At 41.8% G+C, this 22950-nt stretch overlaps 1 protein-coding gene and 1 long non-coding RNA gene across 12 annotated transcripts in view; one reads left to right on the top strand and one right to left on the bottom strand.

The window, feature by feature from the left end:
• The window catches only part of LOC142407254 (uncharacterized), a 26275-nt gene extending 11508 nt beyond the window's left edge, over nucleotides 1-14767 (top strand). For 2 of the 11 annotated variants that reach the window (XR_012774869.1, XR_012774864.1), the window contains exons 5-8: nucleotides 1381-1466; nucleotides 4985-5135; nucleotides 9740-9815; nucleotides 14546-14765. This is a non-coding gene — a long non-coding RNA (uncharacterized LOC142407254). Of the gene's footprint in view, nucleotides 1-1380; nucleotides 1467-4984; nucleotides 5136-9739; nucleotides 9816-11121; nucleotides 11381-14545 lie in introns of those variants that run through there. The other 9 variants (XR_012774865.1, XR_012774861.1, XR_012774862.1 and 6 more) reach the window with 8 other exon arrangements.
• Nucleotides 1-22950, bottom strand: part of EPHX1 (epoxide hydrolase 1) — a 24186-nt gene extending 1236 nt beyond the window's left edge. Inside the window, exons 1-8 of the mRNA XM_075496516.1 lie at nucleotides 22665-22950; nucleotides 11378-11562; nucleotides 9318-9498; nucleotides 6878-7105; nucleotides 5687-5816; nucleotides 4979-5193; nucleotides 2448-2556; nucleotides 1333-1458 (exon numbers count right to left, since the gene is read on the bottom strand). Of these exons, the coding sequence (XP_075352631.1) occupies nucleotides 1333-1458; nucleotides 2448-2556; nucleotides 4979-5193; nucleotides 5687-5816; nucleotides 6878-7105; nucleotides 9318-9498; nucleotides 11378-11557 (1169 nt within the window). The 5' untranslated portion in view covers nucleotides 11558-11562; nucleotides 22665-22950. The remainder of the gene's footprint in view (nucleotides 1-1332; nucleotides 1459-2447; nucleotides 2557-4978; nucleotides 5194-5686; nucleotides 5817-6877; nucleotides 7106-9317; nucleotides 9499-11377; nucleotides 11563-22664) is intronic.

The raw sequence follows: 22950 nt of genomic DNA, 5'->3' as shown, positions 1-22950 counted from the left end.
ATTTTGCAAGGGATCCAGGGCATAAAAGCTAGAGGCATGGAATTGAAAAGAGCCCTAGGAGGTGGTGGGTATCAAGTTTCCTCACGCTGCATTCAGGGGCTCAAGAGTCATGTAGTGAGGGGGAAGCACACAATTTGACAAGGGCTGCAGAGAGATTTACAGTGCAGATTACAACTAGACCATGCTCAGCCTGGCAGGACAACTGGAGGGTAGGCAGGGGAAGAATTATCTTGAACTGCTGCAAAGGGGGAGGAATAACGGAGAGTAAATCTAGACTAGGTAAGAAGAAACATTTCTGAACATGAGAGTTTACCCTGTAAAGTAGCTCTTGCTTTTAACTGGCACAAATGCACTCTACAGAACACTTTGCACATTAGCAAGGGAAGCAACTGGATTTGAGGGGGAAGACTACCTTACAAAGTGAAAATGATCCGCGCGTCTTATAAACAGAGCAACATTTTCTAGGTTTAAATATCCCATACACATAAGCTGCATCGTTAGAAGTGACAGATACAAAAATTGTTGGGCACATAACCACTGGAAGCCTGAAAACAGAGTGCTTAATTTTATGTAGGCCTTTAAGACTCCTTCCTCTAGGCACATAGAAGCTTGCATAGCTCATGTCATGTAGGCAGAACTGGAGCAGGATACTGCCCACAGTGTAGCCACAACAGCTTCAAGAACTGAGTCAGCTTCCTGGGAGCATCATTTCACAGCTAAATAAATACCATAGCAGTGAGCTGTGGTTGCAAATTCCTCAGGGCAGGTTTAAGCCTTCACTAATACTCAAGCTGACACAAGTATATGCAACCAAGCTGCTGTCTTAAGTGTCTGCACAGCAGGAACATCAGTCTTAATGACTTTCAAATTATGCAGTTTGTCAGTATACTGAAGTTGCTTCCAAAGGTAGGACTTAAATCTTTTGCAGAAATAGGCAAACTGTGTCCAGAAAAGTACCAGAACTACAAAACAAATAAACTACAAACAAAACTCACTGCATGACTCAGGCACAGGCTAATGTAATAACTAAAGTAAAATCTGGAGGTACTTGCATGTGCTTTTCCCTAGTTGGATACAGTGTGAATGGGAGGTCCTCAAGCAGTGCCTCCAGTCAGCTCTCCTTACTGGTGGTTCGGGATTCTTACTTAACTACCATGTTTTCCAAGCAGTACATTGATTAACAGACCTGTCTTACGGAGGAGCGTTGTGATACAGCATTGCTTCTCCTCAACATTAAGAAACTTGCAGCAGCTATAAGACATAAGCAACCTGTCTACAACCATACAATTAAGTTTGGGGCAAAATATTTAAAGAAAAAAAAAACCCACTTACCTTTCATGTTTCTGTGTGCCTATCCCCTTCTGCAAGTTTTCTTTGTAGAAACGCATTGAGGAGACTATACAGCCTGACACCCAGTAGATCATGATATTGGTGAGCAGATCATCCAGGTTAAACTTCCTGAATAGGTAAGCCCAGAGATTGCTTAGTTAGAACTGAATACCATTTTGCATTACTTTAGCAGGGACTTGACTTTGGTTTGATTGTAAGAAAAAAAAGTTACAGGAAAAAATAGTTAACTAGGTTAAGAAAAGAGTTGAGAGGTGAAGTGTGTTACTCCCCCTCTGTCTGTCAGTGACCAATTAAGAATGTTAAAGGCTTTCAGACGCAAACTGGGAAGTGACATTTTAACTTCTACACAGAAGACGGACTTCAACAAGCACCTTATGCTCCAGCACAGCTGTCTATACTGTCCATAGACTGGCAGGGTAGGAGCAGAACAGCACATGAATCAGCTTCTGCCATTTGTTATTCATAATCTGAAATGCTACCATGAGCCTTCAATAGAGCCATCACACCAACAGGTGCTGTAAACAGTGCACATTTCATATCAAATTATTAGCTGTATGCAGGGCAAACATTCTGTTCAAATCCATTGTCACTGGACCTTTTCATAACATGCCCCTTTGCTCCGCTCCTGCCAGGCATCTCACCAATTTTCAAAGGGGGCTTCATCTCCGATTTCTACCACACACTAAGAGCGATCCTTTATTAGGCAAATGGTAGGTAGATGAAGCAATACTGATCAATTTAAAGCAAATTCAGAGTTAAGTATTAGTATTAAAATGAATAATGAGTTCTGTTTCCCAGCACCTTAACAGAGCTTAAACTTTTGTTTTTCTGTCCTAATGAGATTCTTCCACCCAAGTCAGTTTTTAATCCCCAGAAGTTGCAGGGTGTATCTCCTTTCTAGGAGATCAAAGTGGGAAGGGAGTACATCAGCCTTCACGGCCTATTTGCTTGTTTGCATGCTGTAGTACAGCACTGCACCATTTGTGGTCACTACAGGCTCCCTAGGAGATGTGACGCGATCAATCCAGACAAACTTCTTTAGCTATGACTCTGGGCTTAGTCACCTCATCCAAAATGGCATAAGAGGAAACACTTACCTCTCTAGTCCTCCGTCCTCTAAATTACGGAATTCCAGATCAGTCCATGTAGAAAACTTCTCCAAGATGTATGCGGCCAGTCCCAGAGGAGAGTCATTCAAACCACAGCCTAAAAAGGAGGAGGAAAATTTAACTAAAATTGCAATATCACACTACTGAACTCAGTGGTTACAGAAGCAGCCCATTATAACACAGGGTAGATAACTTTACAAAGCTGTTCCAGCAGCTGTGTTCTTAAATAAATAAGAGAGTAGAACAAGCTGGAGCTATTTATTGTTGAATCATAAACTGATAGTATCTGCAAACCAACAGGCTCTGCATTAGCTCACACTGTATGTTTTTTGAACTGATGTAACAGTATTGGATTTCTGCTGGCTTTTTTTTTTTCTTGTAAGCTAATAAGTTTAAGCTCTATGTGCCAGATACGGTTTGCTTCCATTAATCTGGCAGTTGTCATGTATTAAACAGCATTACAGGGCCAAACCCCACATGCCTACACATGACCAGGAGAATCTGCACCATTATCTAACAGCAAAAACATTTTAAGGATTATTAGAAAGTCATTAAGGAAGAGCAAGGCTTTACTAAAAGGTCCATCTTCTCAATTAGCAGTAGCCAACTTCCTTCATGTAGGACAAGGCTTAATATACGTTTTATGGTTTGTTTTGCTTGGACAGAAAAAAACATGCCTGCACCTGAAACTTTGCTAATACATCCCAGTGCTGTGAAATACAGGGACCATAAACTGTCGAGCTGCTCAGAAAAACCTTAGAAAAAGCTTTTCCTGAGGAACAGCAATATACTTGAAGTTCCACCCATGCAACCCAACCTTTCTGAAAGATGCCTAACACTACAGCTAGCACAATTTCATCAGTAATTGCTATTTAAACATGATAGTTGAGTTTCGGTTATCAAACAACTAACATTGATAACTGAAATACCAAGTGTTTGAAAAAGTTATATTGAGCATGCTTTCCAGATCTGCAGAACTAGACAAGCAATAGCCTGTTCTCATATACTTATTGTGAACAAAGAGTACATCGGTTTACATATAGGAAAACCTGATACTGATCCTAACACTACTTTGAATACAGGCGCTGCCTATTTCAGTCAGTTGAAAATGAACCCACACTCCGTGCAGGTTTCCCAAAGAATAAGTGTAAAATCAAATCCCTGCAAGCCACTTGGATCAAGAGCCAGCTCTGAAGCAATGAGGAGTATAGTATTAGCAAGCACAGTATACATCAAGAGCCAGAGACGACTTCCTTGCTTAGGACAGCTTGCAAGGTAGCCCTGTACCACCAGAATTCTCAGGAAGACTGTGGTGGCCTCCATGGCTGTGCTTCTTCCAGCTACCTTACGCTCCCTTCGTCAGAGTGTCTTTCTCTGTACGGGAACCTGCCACCTGCCATGCTCCTCTCTTCTTTGTCCTCAAAATGCCAGGAATGCTCCTGCTTCAGCTCCCAAAACATGAAGTTGCTGCAGGTTCCCAGTCTGTGCAGTCCGCTCTCACAGACCACACGTTACTGGTAGGGACAAGAGTCAGCCAGAAAACCACAGCAGCAGGAGCATGACTAGGCACCTTTCAGCTACCAGCTTCCCCATCTTCTCCTAAAGCACATAAGGAATTAGAGAATAGTAATTTTTAGAAACCAAAACTCAAAGGAAGCAAAATTATTTAAAATCCATAAAATAATCATTTTGCCTTCACATTTTAAGAATATGCCTGCTTCTGTAGGTAAGCTTATGGAAAACTATTAAGAAATAGTTTCCTTAGCTATGTTTTTAATAAAATCCACGAGTGAATTTGCTGCTGCACTAAACTATATTCAGTATTCTTGACTCAGTTGTCCAAATTCAGTTGCAAAAGACGTTTTTAAAATAGAAACACTTAACACTCAGATACTTAAAGTAGTTAAGCAGTCTGAATGACTAGCTCATCTAGAAAGAACATTCATAGGTACGCTTTTTTTTTTCCCTTGAAAGTCTGCAAGTGATTCAGAACAATGAGTGAGCACTAAATTTGATTTTACTTTTCAGGTATTACTTATCCCCATAAATAAGCCACATTGCTGAGACAGCTAAAAGCTTCTTGTCGTTTACATCGTTTGAATGTGATCCATTCTCTGTGAAGAAACTATCTTTTGCTCTCAGCATAACTGCATTTGAAATAGAATTACAGTCCCCAGTAACAGCAGAAATGGAAAAGTATTAAACAAACTATTTTATTTATGAAAACTGAAAATTAGGTCAGTGTCACTTAGGCCATGCTCAATTTTGATGTGCAGATTTACCGCTTCTGCATGCAAAAGCGACTGCAATACTATATACTCATATGTAACCTTTTCTGACTTGGATACAGAAGGGGAGCCCACCTTTTAAAACCTCTAACCTTCCTACTTCAATTTCCCTGAAAAAACCCTGATTTTCTGCATATTTTAAGCAGTACATTTTCTTTCTATGAAAGTACAACTAAAATGAACAGACTAAGTATTCTGAGCTCAAAAGGTTTTTGTGTGTGTTTGTTTTACCAACAGTATCAGGCTTTGTAGCTTGTATGTGAGCGTAGCCAGACTCCAACAACATCCTGTAGAGCCCTTTTTTCAAGAAGGGAAACATCCGTCTAACATCTTCATCCTGGAAACCGAAGAGCCCTGGAAGGTAGCGGCCCAGCAGAATGGAGAGCAGGTGAATGAATCCCATGTTTGTAACTGAGGCTAGATTTAAATGGAGACCTTTCACATGGCTAAAAATAGAGACAGAAAAAGCCCCCACAAATTAACAAAAATAAAATGTGATTCAAAGTTGTTATATTTAAGATGTTATTAACAAAAATGGACATACTTAAATGCTGACCTGCTAATTACATCATGACCTTAGCTGTACTTTGTAGTGCGGCCTTTCACACAAAAATGACAAGTCAAAGGGGCAACTGTCAGTAATCAGCACACACTCCTGGACACTAAGCCACAAATCCTCCTTTTGTTACAAGCACTTATCCCACTCCAGACCCCAGTGGGGCCATTACAAAACTACTGCAGAACTGTTTGAAAGAACACATATATAGTATAAACTAAGGTATGTAATTCTGGATCACTGCTTAACACTGAGCACTGTAGAGAGAAGCTACACAGTGCTCATATGAGGACTTGGACAGGAAGTGCACAAGAAATAACCATTTAAAGAATAAAACAGCTTTGCATGCCAATCATGCAGCACTGTACCAAAGGGGTACTCACTTGGGAGCTATCTGGGCCAGATTGGTGCAGATGAGCCAGCCCCAGTCACCACCTTGTGCATAGAATTCGTTGAATCCCAGTCTGAGCATCAATTCATAAAAAATAGAAGCAGCGCTTACAGAATTAAAGTCTGCATTAAAAAAAAAAAAAAAACAAAAACAAAAAAACCACTGTTGCATTAATTCCAGCTACATTTCTGGCTGTGCAGCATTTATTCTCCCCATAAAGGCAACATTCAAGTTCCTAAAAAGCTACAAGTCCATTTTTCCTTGCCTGTCTGACAGACTATATGGAAACCCTTGTCACATCGTCCAGGGAAGGTCTAGAGAGCAAGCAGAAACCGTGAGGAGAAAATCCAGCCTTCGTTGCAGACTAGTGTTCTCCTGATCGCACCAGTTGCCCACACACTTGCCTGACTGAGAGATTGCCAGACTCCCTTTAAACTGTAGTCGTACTGCAGCTGAGCCCTATCAGAGGCACTGAGCATTGCCCAGGCAGCGTTTCCATTTTGTCTACTGGGAGCACAGTCTCATCTTAATGATAGCTGGAAACTTTACGTTTCCACTAGTAATGCACTTCTCCACTTCACTAAATGCTGACCACATAAATCACAACCAGGGAAGTAGAGAAAAGCAAAACCAACCTTCCCCACATCATTCACCTGCACACATAACTAAATACTAAACTCAGTATCATTTTAAAGACTACCTCGCTCCAGTTTGTTTTGTATGCAGCTTGTGTTTGTATAATTCAGAGCACAAGCTGAACAAGCAGGTATTTGGCTGCAGTCTACCATGTAGATACATGAATTGATTTGTTTCAACTGTTGCTTCTCACCTACCTGTATAATGCTGTTGAATATGGCTTCAAAACACCCAAAAGGAACAGTAACGAATTAAGTTTACTCTTCCTGCTCACCCACACACAATTCATTGACCCAATTACAATTCATGAGTTGTCACTTCATAACTTTTTGTAGTCCTTTGTAAATTATCTATACATTGCTCCTGAAACTAATCAATGGTGTCACCTGAAGTCACACTCTTATCTCCCTCTTCCCACACAACACACAGGATCTTTGTTTCTACACTGGGAAAACAAGAAGAGCCAGGAGTTACTGTTCTGCTAATAGGGGCTATCTCACTGTGAGAGTAGGCTTGTATCAGTTCAGTTTCCTCTCGTACATCATACCTTTTTTGTGGGGTGCTTCTGAGAAACCATAACCAGGGATAGATGGGCAAATGACTTCAAAAATGTGTTCATCGCTGAGGCCATGGCTGGCAGGATCCGTCAGGAGAGGGATGATTTTGTAAAACTCGTAAAATGAGCCAGGCCAACCATGAACCATTAATAATGGCTTTGCAGACTGGCCTTCAGGCAAACGAGGAGGCTTTACGTGAACAAAATGGATATCAATGCCTGTAAAAATAAAATAATTAACATGCCCAAATTTACCATGACACTGAAACTAATCACAGAACAGATTATGAATAAATCTTTTCTGAAGTCTTTTTTTGGTGAGCATGCAAACACACTGCACTTGTCTAGATCCATTTATCCAAGGACCTTAAAGTACTTTATAATGGGCAATTAAGCAGCACGGCAGCCAAATGAGGTCGGCATACTTCTGTTTTAAAATAAATTGGCAAATTAAGACATAGAAGTGAAGCAATCTACTAACGGTAACACAGTGACTCACACAGATTAAAGGCAGAAGAGACGATTACATCATTTAGTCCAAGTGCCCTTAAATTTTACCCAAATGTCCCTATATGGGACTAGACAGACTTCAGCCAACCACAGATTTTTCTTCCTGAAAGGCATACAATTACAACTTGAAGGCATCAAGAGATAGGGACTCCATCATAACTAGCAGCTGTTTGTTTGAGGGCGTTAATCACTTTCCTTGTTTTGTGCATGCCTTACTTTCCATTTGAACATGTCTGGCTTCAGTTTCCAGCCATTGATCCTAATGTCACAGCAAAAGGAATTTAAAAAGCCTTCAGTAAGCATCCTCTGTCTGTGGAGGCCTCCTGTAATCAAGTCACACATCTTAACCGCTGATAAACCAATCACGCTGAATCAAGGATTTGAAAACATGCCTTGCTAAAAGAGAGTTAAAGTGTTCAATTTTGTACTTCTTTTCTACCTTTTGTCCAAAGCTTTCAGTATCTCTTTAAGTGAGTAAACCAAACCAGGAAACTGTTCTAGTATCAGTCTCCTCATTGTTAAGTAAAAAGGTAAAAATTGGAGTCCTATTTCCTCTGTGATCCTTACAATATGTAAGCAGTAGGCTTCACACAGCGTTGCACTAGTTGCTCCAGGTGAACTGCTTTTCCTCAAACCCATTCAGGGCTTTACTTTGCAGGAAACAATGATTTGCTCTTAGTAGAGCCTGAATGCCTCATTTCTTGATGTATTTAAGCACATTTTGCTCACCACAACTCCAGCTCACCAGCAATCCCACCCCGTTTCACTGACTGAGATTTCCCTATCCTTGACAATTCTGTGGATTTCTGTATTCTCTGAAAAACCTTCAAGTGATGACAGAAGCAAGGAATCTGATATACGGCATGTTTGATCTTCTCTTTTCATGGATCACCTCCGTAATCATTCCTAATTTTGAAATTTCTCTTCCTGTTGCTACACATAGTGCATTGTCCTTAGCTTCGTTTCCCTTCATCTCAGGTGATACGTCTTTTTTTTTCCTTTTTAAGGGCAGATTTTTTGCTTTTATCTTTTTCAGCACTAACCATGTTTTATACACTTAAATAAAATCTTTATATTCTAACCACTATGTAACAACCGTTTATTGTCCCAAATCCATTTTAAATATTATGGTGAACTGCCCCATTTGAAATAATATACAATTATGGGTGCAGGTAAAAATGTAATAGCATAATCTCAAGCTTGAATTTTGCCATCATGTGAGACAATTGCCTGCTGGGCTCTGAATCTACAACGGTACCCCCAAATGACCCAAGTACAACCCTAATTCAAGCATTTAAAACGTCCAGTTTGACCAAGCTCCAGCACCAGCAGACCTTAGCTGAATGGCCTCTTTCAAAAGGTGTCTGTGCTTTGAATGAAAAGACAAACCATTCACTTCCACCTGGCAGCACATTCGGCATTTCTAGACCTATGAATGCTTGAAATGGTGCAGCAGAAGGCATCTGCCCTGCCAACCAGGGACAACCTGAGAAGCCAGCATGCCCAGCTGAGGAGGGCTGCCAGCCTGATGGCATCACCATGACAGCAGCAGCTGGGGAACGACACGGAGCAAGAGGAGGCATCTGTGGGTATTTCTGCGTGATTGCACGCAAGTCAGGGAACATGTGTACATCTTAAGATCCAGTTCTGTTTCCAAATGCCTGTGCTCGGCTCCTGTTAACACCAGCTGACAACCCATCCATGCACAAGGGAATTCCATTTGTCATTCCTTGTCCTAAAGGCTTCAGTTACGATGAAGGAGTTTCTCGCTGCTTCAGCAGCAATGCCAGTGATCCACACCATGGCAGCCAGGGAGGGAAGGCCCATGTGACACAACCATAGTATTCTTACCACTGAGATCCTTTGTAGACAAGATTATGTATTACTGTTTGTTTATTTTTTAAGGGAAAAAGCCACACACCTTGAATCTTAGTTTTGAATTGTGGGTACTTGTTGAGGACTTCAACTTGTTTCTTCCAGTTGAACTGGTTTTTCCAGTAGGAGACAACCTTCCTGAGATACACCGAGTTAGTCCCATAATGGAAGCAACTGTTCTCCAGTGGCTCAGTGAATCGAGCCTGGTCAAGTCTCCTAAATAAGTCCTACAGGGAAAAAGAAAGAAGAGACGTTACAAACACTTGTGTCTGCCATCTTGGGCTCTACCGTGCATGGTTTCTAGTTATTCCCAAGTGAAATGAGAACAACGACAATAACATCTCTAATGACACCTGTGCATTTTGCTGATGCTCCATCAGCTGTTCCAATTCTTTTTCTCCTCCAGATGGCCTCCTTCCTCTTCCATTTACAGCTGTTCTTAACACTCTCTTCGTCTTTGTTTTGCAGGGCTGGCTAACCTGTTTGCCAGGCTGATAACCACAGAGGACAATACACTCTTCTGACAGCACTGTGGCTTCACAGCGTAAGTCTTGTTGCCTTTCCATGGTACTTTGCTCCCTAGGTTACCTGTGAGCCCAACCTCACAATCAATGCATGGATCTGGCTCACACCTTTTGCTCTCCTTCCCAAACCAAGGGGCTGCGTGTCTTCACTGGGAAACACTCTGGGGGATTTTGCACAGCCACAAAGTTGGTGAGACTAGATTGGAGTGAAAGTTTCCCAATCTAGAATAAATATTAAAGTGACCTTCCTACTGCGCTTCAAGGTTACAGGGGATGCTGACGATACTGCAAAATCAGTCCAAAATCACTCAGCAGGGAAGGACAGCCAAGAGCCCCTTCCTACTGTGAACAGAACCACAGAATAGTGGAGGGTGGAAGGCAGGTCTGGAAATCTAATCTGCGCAAACCTCTGTGGGGTTTAAACCTGAACAGCATTTTCTAATACGGCGATAGAGAGGTAGCGCTCATTCTGATGAAGATGAGTTAGGTGCATGCACTGGCTCATGGCTCACACCGAACAGACAGTCTCAGTCTAGGCAAGATGTTAGTATGTAAGCTCACTGGCTTTGGCATTTAACACGTGTACAGAAAGCGTGGATTTTTAAATGAAGTTTTTAACATGTCTTTATAACACATGCTTTTTGTCCATGCTCGACACCTTTTAAAAAATGTTTTAGTGATATAAGCTAGCATAACTTTAACGCCTAGTTTACGTAAGAATATATTTAGAAACAGAATTTTCTACCAATGGATTATGTTGCAATAGCTGTCATAATACAGAATTGCATGTTTCAAAAACATTTGTAAGTTAGACATTATCTAGCTTTGTGTCTGCAGTGTAAGGGGAAAACATATTGGAGATCAATGTTCATTGATATTACTAAGGAGGGCAAATAAAGTGTTAAAAAACTCAGGCCTTACTGAGAAAATAGGAATCCATTATAAATGAATAATATGAGCAATCCCATGAGTACTGTTTGAACCACTACCACACACAGATCTATGAAATTGTGCAATCCCTGACTTAAACACACACAATCAAAATCTTGCTATCTAACAAATTCTGCAACGTATGTGTTTACTGTAATTACCACTGTGGTATTAGTGTTGACCAAAGTAGATCATTAGTTACAGAAGAATCAGCATCCAACACAGCTGCAAACAAAGCAGTCAAGAAAATGAGATATTCATAAGTGCTTTTGAAAGGAAAAAAAAAAACAAAACACCACATTGTTCTTATTCTGGTCTACACAATCAAACTGAGGAAGATGCACAAACAGGAACACAGAGTTGAGTAATCTGTAATATGATTTTTATGTTTATTAGGCTTTACAGAGGACGTTTATTTACTAGCAACCTTGCAACAGCCAGCTGAGAACAACACTGTATAGCAGGATGTGAAATCTGCCTATCCATACCTATCCTCTGAAGTACTGAAAAATCCTTTCCCCCAAGTCCTGGACATCATTGCTCATTCTCATAAATGTAACTATTGATTCAATTTAAAAATTACTTCCAAACAAGTTCTGCATTTATTTGGCCATTTCTGACTTCTCTCTCCCCAGTATAGAGATTTGCTTACGCTCAGCTCTTCTTCTGTAGTTTCCACCTTAAATGGCCAAATAGTTGTATCTTCTTCAGTGTCAGGCTTTTGTCCCTTGCCCCACCATCCCTCTTTGAAGGGTAACGTCTCTTCTTTCTTCTTGGAAAGTAGGAAGTAGATGATGAGCGTCCCCAGAACCAGGAATACTTCGAGCAGCATAATGCCTGTAGGGAAGAACAGAACTCTGGTAAGCCCAATCACATAGTTCAGAGACATGCGCCATACCTTGTAAAGACTATAGAGGTTTACTCGCTTTTAAAGATAGGATGCGATCTACATGATGTTCTGTCACTCACAGGATATCAACACTTCTGTAAAATTTCAGAAATAGGATGTTTTAACCTACACAACTTAAGTGGGGAGGAATTAAGTGTTTTATATAAAAGACATTTAGTAAAGACAGAACTCAAAGCAAGACAAGAGATCACACGGCTTGGTAATTAAATAGTCCTCTGATTAAACACAACACATTAGCTTCCTCAGCAGCCACTGATTGCCGCTAAACATCAACAGTAAAGGAGGTGACTGTGGATACAATTCAAGTTTAATGCTTTTGCTTCCTCTGAAGAGCTTCCTCTGAAGCTCTAGATTTCCCACAAATTCCAAAGCAGAGCATCTTTTCAGTAAGGCTCACATATCTATTGTTATAGATTTGGAAGGAAAAAGACCCAAGACATATACAGAGAATAAAAAGTGAAGAGCATGAGGGCAGCCACCTTGTACCTCCTAATCAGCCTGGGGGAGTGGGGCAGGGATATATTTACATAATCCTTGAACAGCAGTGCAAAGGGTAGAAGGACCGTCCCTTTCTTTCTCCCTCTGAACTGTTTTAAAGAGAAAACAAAAGACCACATGTATGCTCTCCTGGCTCTAAAATACCCTTCCCCAAGTGACAGAATTCTGTCAAAGTGAAGAACAAACTATTTCACAGCATATCTGCACAACCCAACTGCAGGGCTGTTGTGCTTTAGTCAAACAGAACACATTAACAAAAAAAAAAAAAAATCCATTTTGAATATATTTGAACTTCAGGCTGCAAGTAGAAAAAATAGTTACTCAGACTTTTTACTAATTAATGTTTTCAAGCATCCCTTTAAGTATGAGAAATGTTTTTAAGGTGGTTTGGGGAACAGTACTATCATCATTTTAATGCATAATTTTAAAGAATGTCGTGTTTCAAATACTCATTTGCTGGGGAATTGGTAAGACATGAAGTATTTAAAAACTTCTGTAGGGCAAACATTGCTTATGACAGAACAGTCTTCATTCTCTCCAGAGCTGGAAGGTTTTGTTGGTTTTGCTGCTGCAGAGTAAGCTGATGCTCTGAAATTGCTCAGAGAGTCAACAGAATGGACCAAATTTATTCCTGGATCAAAACAGGAATTGTAACACAAGTTAATGGGAGTTCACATGATTATAACAGGAGTAAAATTTACCTGTCTTCTAAGTGCCTTTATGTGACAGGCCACACTTTAGTCAACCTCTTGAGTTTAATTTTCTAATGGCTGACAATAATAAAACTGTCAAAATAGGCACCCACTGAAACATTTGCAGAGAAGTCGGGCACTACGCAGATAGGACAGCAAGCTACAAAAATATATTGCTTACATATGCAAGTGCTACAGCCTTGAAAAGTGACCTGAAATTCTTTAATCCTCAGAGGCTGGAGAAGTGAAAGTGATAGGCACTGAAAGAACTCGATCTGTTTATTTGTTTCACTTGTCCTTCCATAATTTCTGTTGTTTGAGGAGGTGCTAGTTTTTCTTCATCATGTTCTCTGGAGCACAAGACAACAATCTTCTCCCACCTCCAGCATGCTCAGGCCATAACTTACCCCAAAATTAAAAAGTTTGTCCAATTTCAGCTCGCCTCAACACATAAACCAATGCAGTCTAGGAGCCTCCAGAGCACAATTAAATTTTACTGCAAAGCAGAACAGGAGGGGCTTTTAGAAACCGCAAAGCACTTTACATAGAAATAATACCTACCATAGTATTTAATAGCATTTCTATTACTAAGTCTTCACAGAGAAGAACAGCAACTTCCCTGAAATCACAGCACAACTCAGGCCATGTTTAGACTACAAAGGTTCACCAGCATAACTATGTAAACACCACATACAAAAAATTCAAACTCTTGGCCAACTTCAATATGTTTACAAAGCCCCACAACAAACAGCCATGCCAAGAGAAAAGAGAGCTGGAGTCAGTGCCAGCCTGTTGTTCAGGCAGGACGGCTGGGGTACCTAGACAAACAGAGGACTCTTTCTCCTGGCTTATGCTGTATCAGCACCGTGGCCTCTGCCAACGTGGTGGCAGAGGCACAGCAGCTAACACAGAACTGCTTTACCCAAGAACAGAATCCCAGCCCATTCTCTAGCAAGAAACTTGTACGTCCTAAGTCACTGGAGTACCCAGAGCTACAAAAATATTTCCGCTTCCCCCATCTGCTCTCAAGGAGACTTGAGAAATCAGAATTTTTGCAGCAGAAGACATAGGAGGGATTGTGTGCAAACGTGTATTTTGCATTCGCCCTGGAGTGTGCGTACAAAGATCTTGCTATGTGAAAAGATATCCATTTTTGCAATCAATTCCAAACAGACTCTAGGATGAGCTTGTTTACAATCCAGGAATAAGTGCCAAAATCAATTTCAAGTTTCACAAAAGTTCTGTCTTCTATTGCAGAGAATTGGGGCCAGTGACAAATTGATTTGCATGAGATGTCATTTTGACTTGGAAGAAGCTGCTTCTGATTATTGGATTATTGGTTGGATTATTTTTTGCTAACAGAGAGAGATCCCGAGTTGCTCTCTATATTCAGTCTCTCTCAGTTCCCTTGAAAGTGCCTGTAAAATTCCTGATTACAACGAACACTGGGGCCTAGAGCTCCAACTATGCTACATTTTTTTCTGAGCGCACAGGAGGAAGAGAAAGGGCAAAGTGTGTCAGCAGTATTTTAACTTGCACCGGTTCATAGCATACTCAAAGGGATTGTTTTGCTTGTGATGAGTTACTGGAACGCAGCGTGCTCCTACCAACCTCTCCAGCCTATGCTGAGAGGAGACCACTTAGAGCAAATGCACTCAATGATTTCCCAAGTTTGCTATTCAAGTTAGTTCTCTAAAACTCCTGTGTGTTATTAGAACAGCGTAAAGCAGCCTCAGTCGTGATGCATCTGCACCAGAATTTCCTCCGCTAATCACTACTGAGCTGTTGTGAGATGGAAGTAATCAGCGCCTTACACTTCGCCTATAATACAGCACCACGAATGCGGAAGGAGAAATGGGTACAATAAAACTTTTCTATACTTGCAGTTTTCAGCCATGTAAACAACAAAGTGCTGGTGTTTTTATTCTCTGAAGTCTCTTGATGCAACCATGTGGGCGTGTTGCCTTTAAAAAATGACTACTTCAAAGGGAGTTCATGTTTTGGTTTGGCTTTTTCCTCTTTTTATGTGACCAAAGGCAAGACCTTCGAAGGAAATATTTCCATTTATTCCATGGTTAAGTACTTAGGCTCCAAGACTTTGCTGTACCCCAGGGTGGTATTGTTTGTAGACAGCACTTAAATACCTTAGACAGTACTTTTTTCCTAAACAGTCCAAGGAAAAATGTTTTTGTTTTGCTACTTTAAAAACATGTTTTGAAAGAAAAATGTTGAAGTGTGATGGATCCAGTAAACAGCCCAAAACCCTAGCTCCTCTTGAAGAAGGCCACGTGCATCTCAAGAAATATGTTGTTTGCAAGAAAACCCCAAAACTTTCTTACAGTATCTTACTGTTCCTTGTTGAAAACACTGTTTTTTCAGGATTGTTTGCATTTTGATTTGCACTGTCCTCTGTTCGTGCATCAACAGCAGAGTGAATAGCTCCACAGGAACAGAGCAATTATTATTTACATCAAAGCTATGTCCTGTCTCATGCTGTGTCTTCATCAGTATCCAGTAACAGATGCCCCAGAGAACAGTGCTATTTATTTTTTAGAGGTCAACTATGAAATAGCTTAATGGTAAAATCCCCATCTTGTTCTACTAGTAATCACTCACCTTTGCCTTGCAGCATTAGAATCCATTTGAAACATGTTATTGGAGAAATACTGGCATACAACTGGAAAGACTTTCAACCTGATGTCTGAAAACCCATTTTGGCCCAAACGCTATGCAACTCAGCTACTATGGCTTGAACGATGCACGATACCCACAACTCCAAGTAGTGCTATTACACCCTATCAGTGCAAACCAGCTAGCGCATGGGTGAAGCAAAAGCCCTAAGAGACCATGCTGCTTTCAGACACATGCCAGAGGTGATCATGGTGTAGAGTGAATAACATTTTCTCTCCAAGGTTGGTTTACGAGCAGACTGCAAGGTAGCTCAGTGCACTTAACACGCTCTGATGCTGTCAGATACAAGGTTTATTGATTAATTATTACTCTGCAGGAGAAATAACAGCTCGATTTACAAGTGATGTTTCCGTTTATTTTTGTTCTGTTACATAAAGTCCCCCATTAGGTTCTACTGAAAAGGCACCCCTCTGCCACAGTGTCTTTGTTTACAGATCAGTTTGCCTGAAGAGCGGCCATTGCAGGTTACTCTTCCCAACAGATATGAAGGAAAAACAACCCACTGAAGGACATCAAAAACTCATGGCACCCGTAACAGGGTCCCCTAGCACCGACAGCTTAAAAGGGACTAAGATATGGCATAGTCCCAGAAACTTCATCCTCAGTTTACGTCCTGCCATCGCTGGGCATCACGTTTTTGTCATTAGGTAACACCAGGAACAGACAGAAAACCATGAAGTGAAGACATTTGTGTAAGAAAAGCTTCCTATTTATGTAGTTTATGGAGCACTATGACAAGCTTCCAAACAGCTTAGCAATGCAGGAATTGCTTTGCATACAACTGATAACATCTCCCAGGTGAGCATAAAATGATGCATTAACATTGTAGGAAAGGAGGAGACATAGGCATCGGATGAAATAAAGCATCCTACGCAGGGAAGCAAATCAAAGACAGGAAATACAAATCCAACAGAGTTTCTGGCTTGTCTCGATAAGAAATTTAGCATTTACATTTTTTATTGCCATAGGGAGGTGGCACACAATGCTATCTCCAAAACAGCAGGAAGAGATTATATCATTCTGTTCCACAATCTTTTTCTAGACTGTTCACAATCGGGAATTAGCCTGTACACCAGGAGCGTAATTAGAAGACTACAACCAAGGAAAGAGGTCACCTCCCCAAAGAAGGAGAAACCTCACTCTCTCTCCCAGGGGGATGGCTAGGCCTCTCCCAGGACAGGGTCGGATGTACACCTCCATCTCCAGTGAGGAACGTCCCGGGCCTGTGGCAGTGAGGCACTGCTCCCTTGCAGCTGCTCATCTGCTTTCCCCTTGGACGACAGTAACAATCAACAGAGACCCAATTTAAGGCTCTGGCGGTACCCGTATGCGTAACCCACAACTTTTACTTACGGCAGTTAGTCCCCGATGCGCTTCATTCCAGGGGAGTAGTTGAGCACCTTATACAACATATTCCCACGTAATTTTTCCTACAATACCATGACAGTCAAGTGGTATCATTTCTTCAGTATTACACTGAAATCCGACGGGCACCGAGACCCGAGCCTAGCTAAGCATAAAAGAAAAGTAGTATGGGACTAAGTTCACTGTTATCCACTTTGCCTCACCCCCAGGTGGCATATTTATGCAACCACTGGCCGGTCAAAGCTCATGTCACAATCATAATTTAAAATACTGCACGCCACATTTTTAAGAGGAAGATACTCCATTTACAAGAACACATATTTAAGCAACATTACTTGCTTTTTCAAATCCGTGCCCAAACGCATTCTTATGTGCTGCTTAAAACGCATTCTTATGTGCTGCTTGTTTACCTCAATTTTCCTTATTTTGCTTCTATTATGCTTGAACAAACCCACTTCCTTCAAAGAGTCTAAAAAAAGCCTGCAGGCTGCATAAATGCAAACTGGCAGAATTCAACCTAGGATCTGTGTGATGCCCCTTATTGTGACCTAATGACTGCATGCACAATTCAGGGGAAAGGAGATCTACTCTCCATCCGCAATAATGTCTGTTTAGGACTCTACAGACAGAAAAGCTGCTAAAGGATTCTTAAATCAGCACTGTTCAGTCACAATAATTAAGGGTGAAAGAACTGTTTAAACTTTCATAATAACGCATTTGGTAGCTACAGCATTAAGGTTATATCATGCAAAGATTTTTTCCTATTTATGCTATCCAGCCTTTACCCTATTTAATGACCCTCAAATTCCAACAACAACAGAGTTTTTTTGCAAACATGCAGAGAAGCGACAGAAGCCTGGCATACAACTTGGGGGTGAACACAGCTGAAAGCTGGGTCTCCTAGACAGAGCTCTCTCGAATCATGTTACAGTTAAAAAAGGGAAGGATATCATGCCAGTAAAAAGTTTTTAAAACAGTTCTTAGCCACTGCCCAGCCAAATAATGACACAGTCCAGTAAAACAGACTCCAAAGAATATCTCAAGCTTTACTTCAACATCTCATTTCTAATGTCTGAAAAGAAATTACGAATAGCACATTGTTCTGTTTTGCCTTCCACCAGAGTTTCTAGCAGTAATGAGGTTAACCTCCTCACCCTATGCCAGTATCTGCATTGTACAGAGGGGGTGGAAAAGAGTGCAGATGAACCAAGAGAGTTAGATATTGCAGATAAGGAAATGAGATCAAGGTAATTGTTCCTCATGCCTTAAGGGAAATTCAGGCTCTATTTTTAGCTTCACCAAATCCTCCAGGACTAAAGAGTAAAAGGTTGCTTTCCTCCCCTGCCATGGTATTATTGCCAATGTTTTGCCCGGTCTGATCTCTAGATAAGACTCGGATTCATCCCGTACTGCTTGATGGTATGGCACAGCATGTGTCCTTCTGTTTACTGTGGGATTTTCCATTAGTCTAATTCTCTTAAGATTCTTCCATGAAATCAGAGGGGAAAGATCTTCTTTAACCAGCAGCTTTACAAGCTTTTTGTATTAGCACTGTTAGAAAACTGTGTTACTAAAACCTTTAATTATTAACATATGCAGAATTGACACGTACGTGGTGCTTTAGACAGGAAAAAAGAGAGTGCAAACAGTTTGAAATCTTGCACTCCAAAGTTTGTAAGAATAAAGTACATGACAATATTTCAGTCAAAAGAAGGTGTGGAGATGGAAACGAATATAAAGACTGCCAGAGGAAATTTCTGGCAATCTGCAAGACAGTAAGATGAGGTGCACACTGTAAATTTAAATTAGGATCATGGCTCCAAGTAGTAAGGGCAGCATGAACGAAAACATGTATGAGAGTGTAAAAAGAAAAAAAAAATTATTTTTTTTTTTTTAAATTGTGACTATGGAAACAGGAAGAGATAGAAACTTGTTATCTCTCTATGAAGACTTCATTCTCAAAGAGAAAAGGAACTTTGAATGATGAGAGAGGAGGGGAACAGATGGTAGTCATCATTTTCTGTCAAATAACTGCAACACCAAAAGGATGTGCCAGAGTAAACATGTAACGGGAACAATTCTTGCTACTTCATCTCTCTCTTAATAACAACTAAATATTTAAGTTCTCTTTGGATCTAAGGGCTTCATCTAGAAAAGTGCACTACCTGTACCCACCAGATTAGAGCAATCAACACTCATGATGAAGCAGCCAAGAGGACTAGGTCCTTCAACAGAGCTTTATTTTTAATTCATAATACATAGCCATCTGACCTGAGAGAAAGACTCATCTTCTATTAGACAGCAAAGCATACCCAGGTTACAGATGTGGTGGACAGCCAGGGCATACAGAACAAACTGGTAGAGCGATAGCTAATGCATCTTCATTGCACAGTTCAAAAAAAGGAAAAAAAAAATCTACTGCTGGGTGCAAGAAATATGAGAAGAATTGCTTGAGGTAGAGAAAGAACAAAAAAAAAAAGTTTGCTGAGACTTTACTGGTCTTGTGGATTACACCTAATCATCTTCAACAGAGATGTTTCAAAAAAAAGTTGGAGGAATGTTGGAGAACAGCTCACTTTTCCGAGAAGAAACGTAAAAAACAGCTTCTGTTCTTTACCCCAGTAGAATCCCTCCATAAACATGATCACAGATAATTTCCTCATTCTGGCAAATGCACTGGAAGTCAGCATCATACACTATTGAACAAAGCAACTAACAAAGCATGGCTACCACGATTCCCACAAAAATATTCTCAGCCCTGCCAATCAGAAAGCAGTTAATCAATAACAATATGCTTAAATATACATCACAGCTGATAATGCCGCTTAAAAAAAAAAAAAAACAAAAAAACCAAAAACATTAACCCCAGGGTATATTCAAATCATTGTGTTAGCCATCCTGCTACGTCTAGCATGCCCAAGATACTAAAGCAAATGCCATTTTAGAAGTAGATTTTTGTGCTTTACTATTTACATAAATACCCACTTACACACACAACAATGCTTTTAATTAAAAATAATGCATTCAGAGGAAGAATCCAGGACTTTTTCAGTAGTAGTATTCAGAAGGTAAAAAAGTATTTTCAGTATTAATTACAAGCAGACCAAAGCTCATCAGAGAGAAGCAAGACGCTCTACTTTCCAAGTGACTTTTCTTTAGGGACTTACACAGTAATTAGAGATCTATTTGCCACGGTTGGAACTTGCACATTAAAGAAGACTGCCCTGGTTCTGGGGTTGTGCATTGCATGAAGAAAATACTCTTGCAGTCTCAACGAAGCAGTGCACACTCTACCACAAACTGTAAGGCTTTACCTCTGCTCGTCTGGCCAAAAAATTTGAATACTCCAACTATAATACAAGAAACATGCATAGGAATATGTAACACAATCAATTCATTTTGCCTAGAGCTATAAGCTGTACTTCACCTACCACCCCCATCCCTGCTTTGCTACTTCTCCACCGACAAATTACTTGACAAACTATCACTGAAGAAAACAAGAATTTCTGGGACTATTACCATTCAGGAATTATTACCCCAAACCTTTTTATTTACCTGCTGTAATTACTTAGAACAAATTGGCCATGTATATTCTACTAAGCCCGAACTTGTTTCACAGTGCTTACCATACTAAAACATTGCAGTTCTAGGTCTAAAAATACTAGGTAAGTCTGAAAGCTTTGCTGAAACCCTAGATAAACAAATAGGCTGAAAACATGGTATTACCCTGTGGAATGACCAAATACAAGAAGTATAGTAGATCAAGAGTGGGAAAAAAGGCCTTTGGAAACACCTAATAATCCAAAACCTATTTTGGGCAATTCATACAGACAAACTGCATGTGGATTCAGGCCACACTGGTTATTACCAGCAGTGCTCTATTTCAAATTGTTTACTTGAACATCATGATTGCCCCTATGAAAAAAATAACAGAATTCAGAAGAAATAACAAACAAACAGAGTTTAAGCAAATCACACACAAGTTTTTCTATATGAATTCAGACTGGAAAAGATGTAGAATAAAGAGTCACGAACTTGACACTGTGCCAGGACCCTCCCCACAAAGACTTCAGCTCTGACAAAGATCTAATCCTTGTCCTTGGACAACTTCCACTGTGGATTGATTTTCAAAGCTGCCTAATTGCTTTTGGTGCCTATCTCCCATCGATTTTCAGTAAGCATTAGCAATTTGTGCACTCAAGTCTCAGTTTTAGCTTACTTCAGCTGGGAGTGATATCCGTTTCAGAGGAGATGCATGGCATCTCAAAAGAATAGTGCCAATCAAAACATTAACCCTGCATTTGTGGCTGTGTAAGTAAGTTTGAGGCAGTGGCTTCTAAGACTGATCCCATCTCGTAGGTTCACCTACAATAACTAGGCAAGTTTTCTTATTTTAGATAAAGCTATGCTATGAAAATAAGGGAAGAGAAAGCAGCCTAATTCAACAGAATTGGAAAATTAAGCAACGTACTTGGTTATTATAGGTTTTTACTGCAGGACAAAGTCAAAATCCCAATTGAATTCTGACAGACTGAGCCAAACTTGAGGAGCGAGTGCGTCATTTGCTTAGTCTTTGCAGACTGCTCAGTTATGCAACAAAATACAGTAATTAAACTTAAAAGGTTTTCTTCTCATCCCTAAAATGCTTGTTCAGCAAAGGGAACTCTGTATATGACAATCATTCAAATAATTTTTAGGTTTGGCAAACGACGCATAAGCCAAAAAACAAGTTCAATTTCATTTCCCCATTTACGGGCGAGTAAAAAAACCAAACCAAAACCAGACTAAACCATTTATATGCCAATAGTTAAAGCCACTTATTCTAACTAAACCAAGAAACCTGGCCAGATTCCGAACGAACGCTAAATAAAATTGTTGTTTCCATACGTATTGTCAGCAGCAAGGCCAGCTGATCAGGAACCTTAAGCTGGACAAACAACCCTGCCTCAAGCAAGCCGTCGGGGAATATCACATCTACTCTTTCCCCAGAAAAGCCGATTAGGGCCTTCCTGTTCCCGACATCAACCCAAAAACCCCCACCCGGCCCACTGCTATTATTCCGACTCTAATAATACCCATTGTTAATAATATTTTGATACTGCCAGCTGGCACACACTCTTTAAAATAATGGTATTTAAGGCACGTAGACACAGGGCCCGCTTTAAACAGTCCCCGTTCCCCCTCTCTCGGTGTTCAATGGCTGCAGGCTTCGGCAGGAGAGGCCGCACACCGAATAACCTGCACGAGTCACTTCAGGTACTGGATGGAAAGTTCGGGCCGGCGCCCCCGCTTCCCTCCCGCTTCCCTCGGCCGCGTACCGCCGTGGCTACGAGGGCAGAGGCACCGTTTCACTCCCCAGGCAGGGAACCTCCCCGACACGCCTCGGTGCCCGCCCGCAGCGCGGGATTGCCCTCAGCTTCGGCCGCCGCGGGGGGGCGCCCCGCAGCCCCGGGCCGCCGCTGTAACGGCCGCCGCCGCTGTAACGGCCGCCGCCGCTGTAACGGCCGCCGCCCCCTGCCCCGGCGGGCGGCAGGAGACCCGCACCTCACCCGGCGAGGCGAGGCGAGGCGCGGCGCGGCGCTGCCCTCCCCGCCCGGCCGCCGCTACCCGAGCGGGGCGAAAGCTGAAGCGCGCGTTAAGCACTGCGGTTGTCTTGCCGGGCGGCTGCGGTAAGGCACAACCTGACCGCTGAGGGGTTTAGCGCCTCTCCCCTGAGGCGAGGGAGCAAGCCCGCGGGCTTCCACTCACACCCCGCCCGGCAACCGCCCGCCCGGCACTGTTACCTGCCGCGGCCGGAGCGGAGACCGGCACCGCGCACGCCTCCCCTCGCCGCGCTCGCCGCCGGGGCCGTCCACCGGCACGCCGGGAGAGGGGCACGGTGCCGGCCGGGCCCCTCCGTCCGCAGCCCGCTGGGAGATGTAGTTCATGGGGCGGGGAGGGGCGGGGAGCGCCGGGCCGCGACCCGGGCCGCAGCTGAGGCCCTCCCCGGCTCGCCGCAAGCTGAGCGGTGCGGCCGGCTGCCTCCGCGGGTACCACGGCTGAAGACGAACAAGCACACGGCCGCGAAGG

The sequence above is a fragment of the Mycteria americana genome, chromosome 3 (assembly GCF_035582795.1).
Source record: "Mycteria americana isolate JAX WOST 10 ecotype Jacksonville Zoo and Gardens chromosome 3, USCA_MyAme_1.0, whole genome shotgun sequence".
Taxonomy (NCBI): Eukaryota; Metazoa; Chordata; class Aves; order Ciconiiformes; family Ciconiidae; genus Mycteria; species Mycteria americana.
The sequence above is the reverse complement of the archived record's forward strand: the minus strand, read 5'-3'. Positions and strand labels throughout refer to the sequence as shown.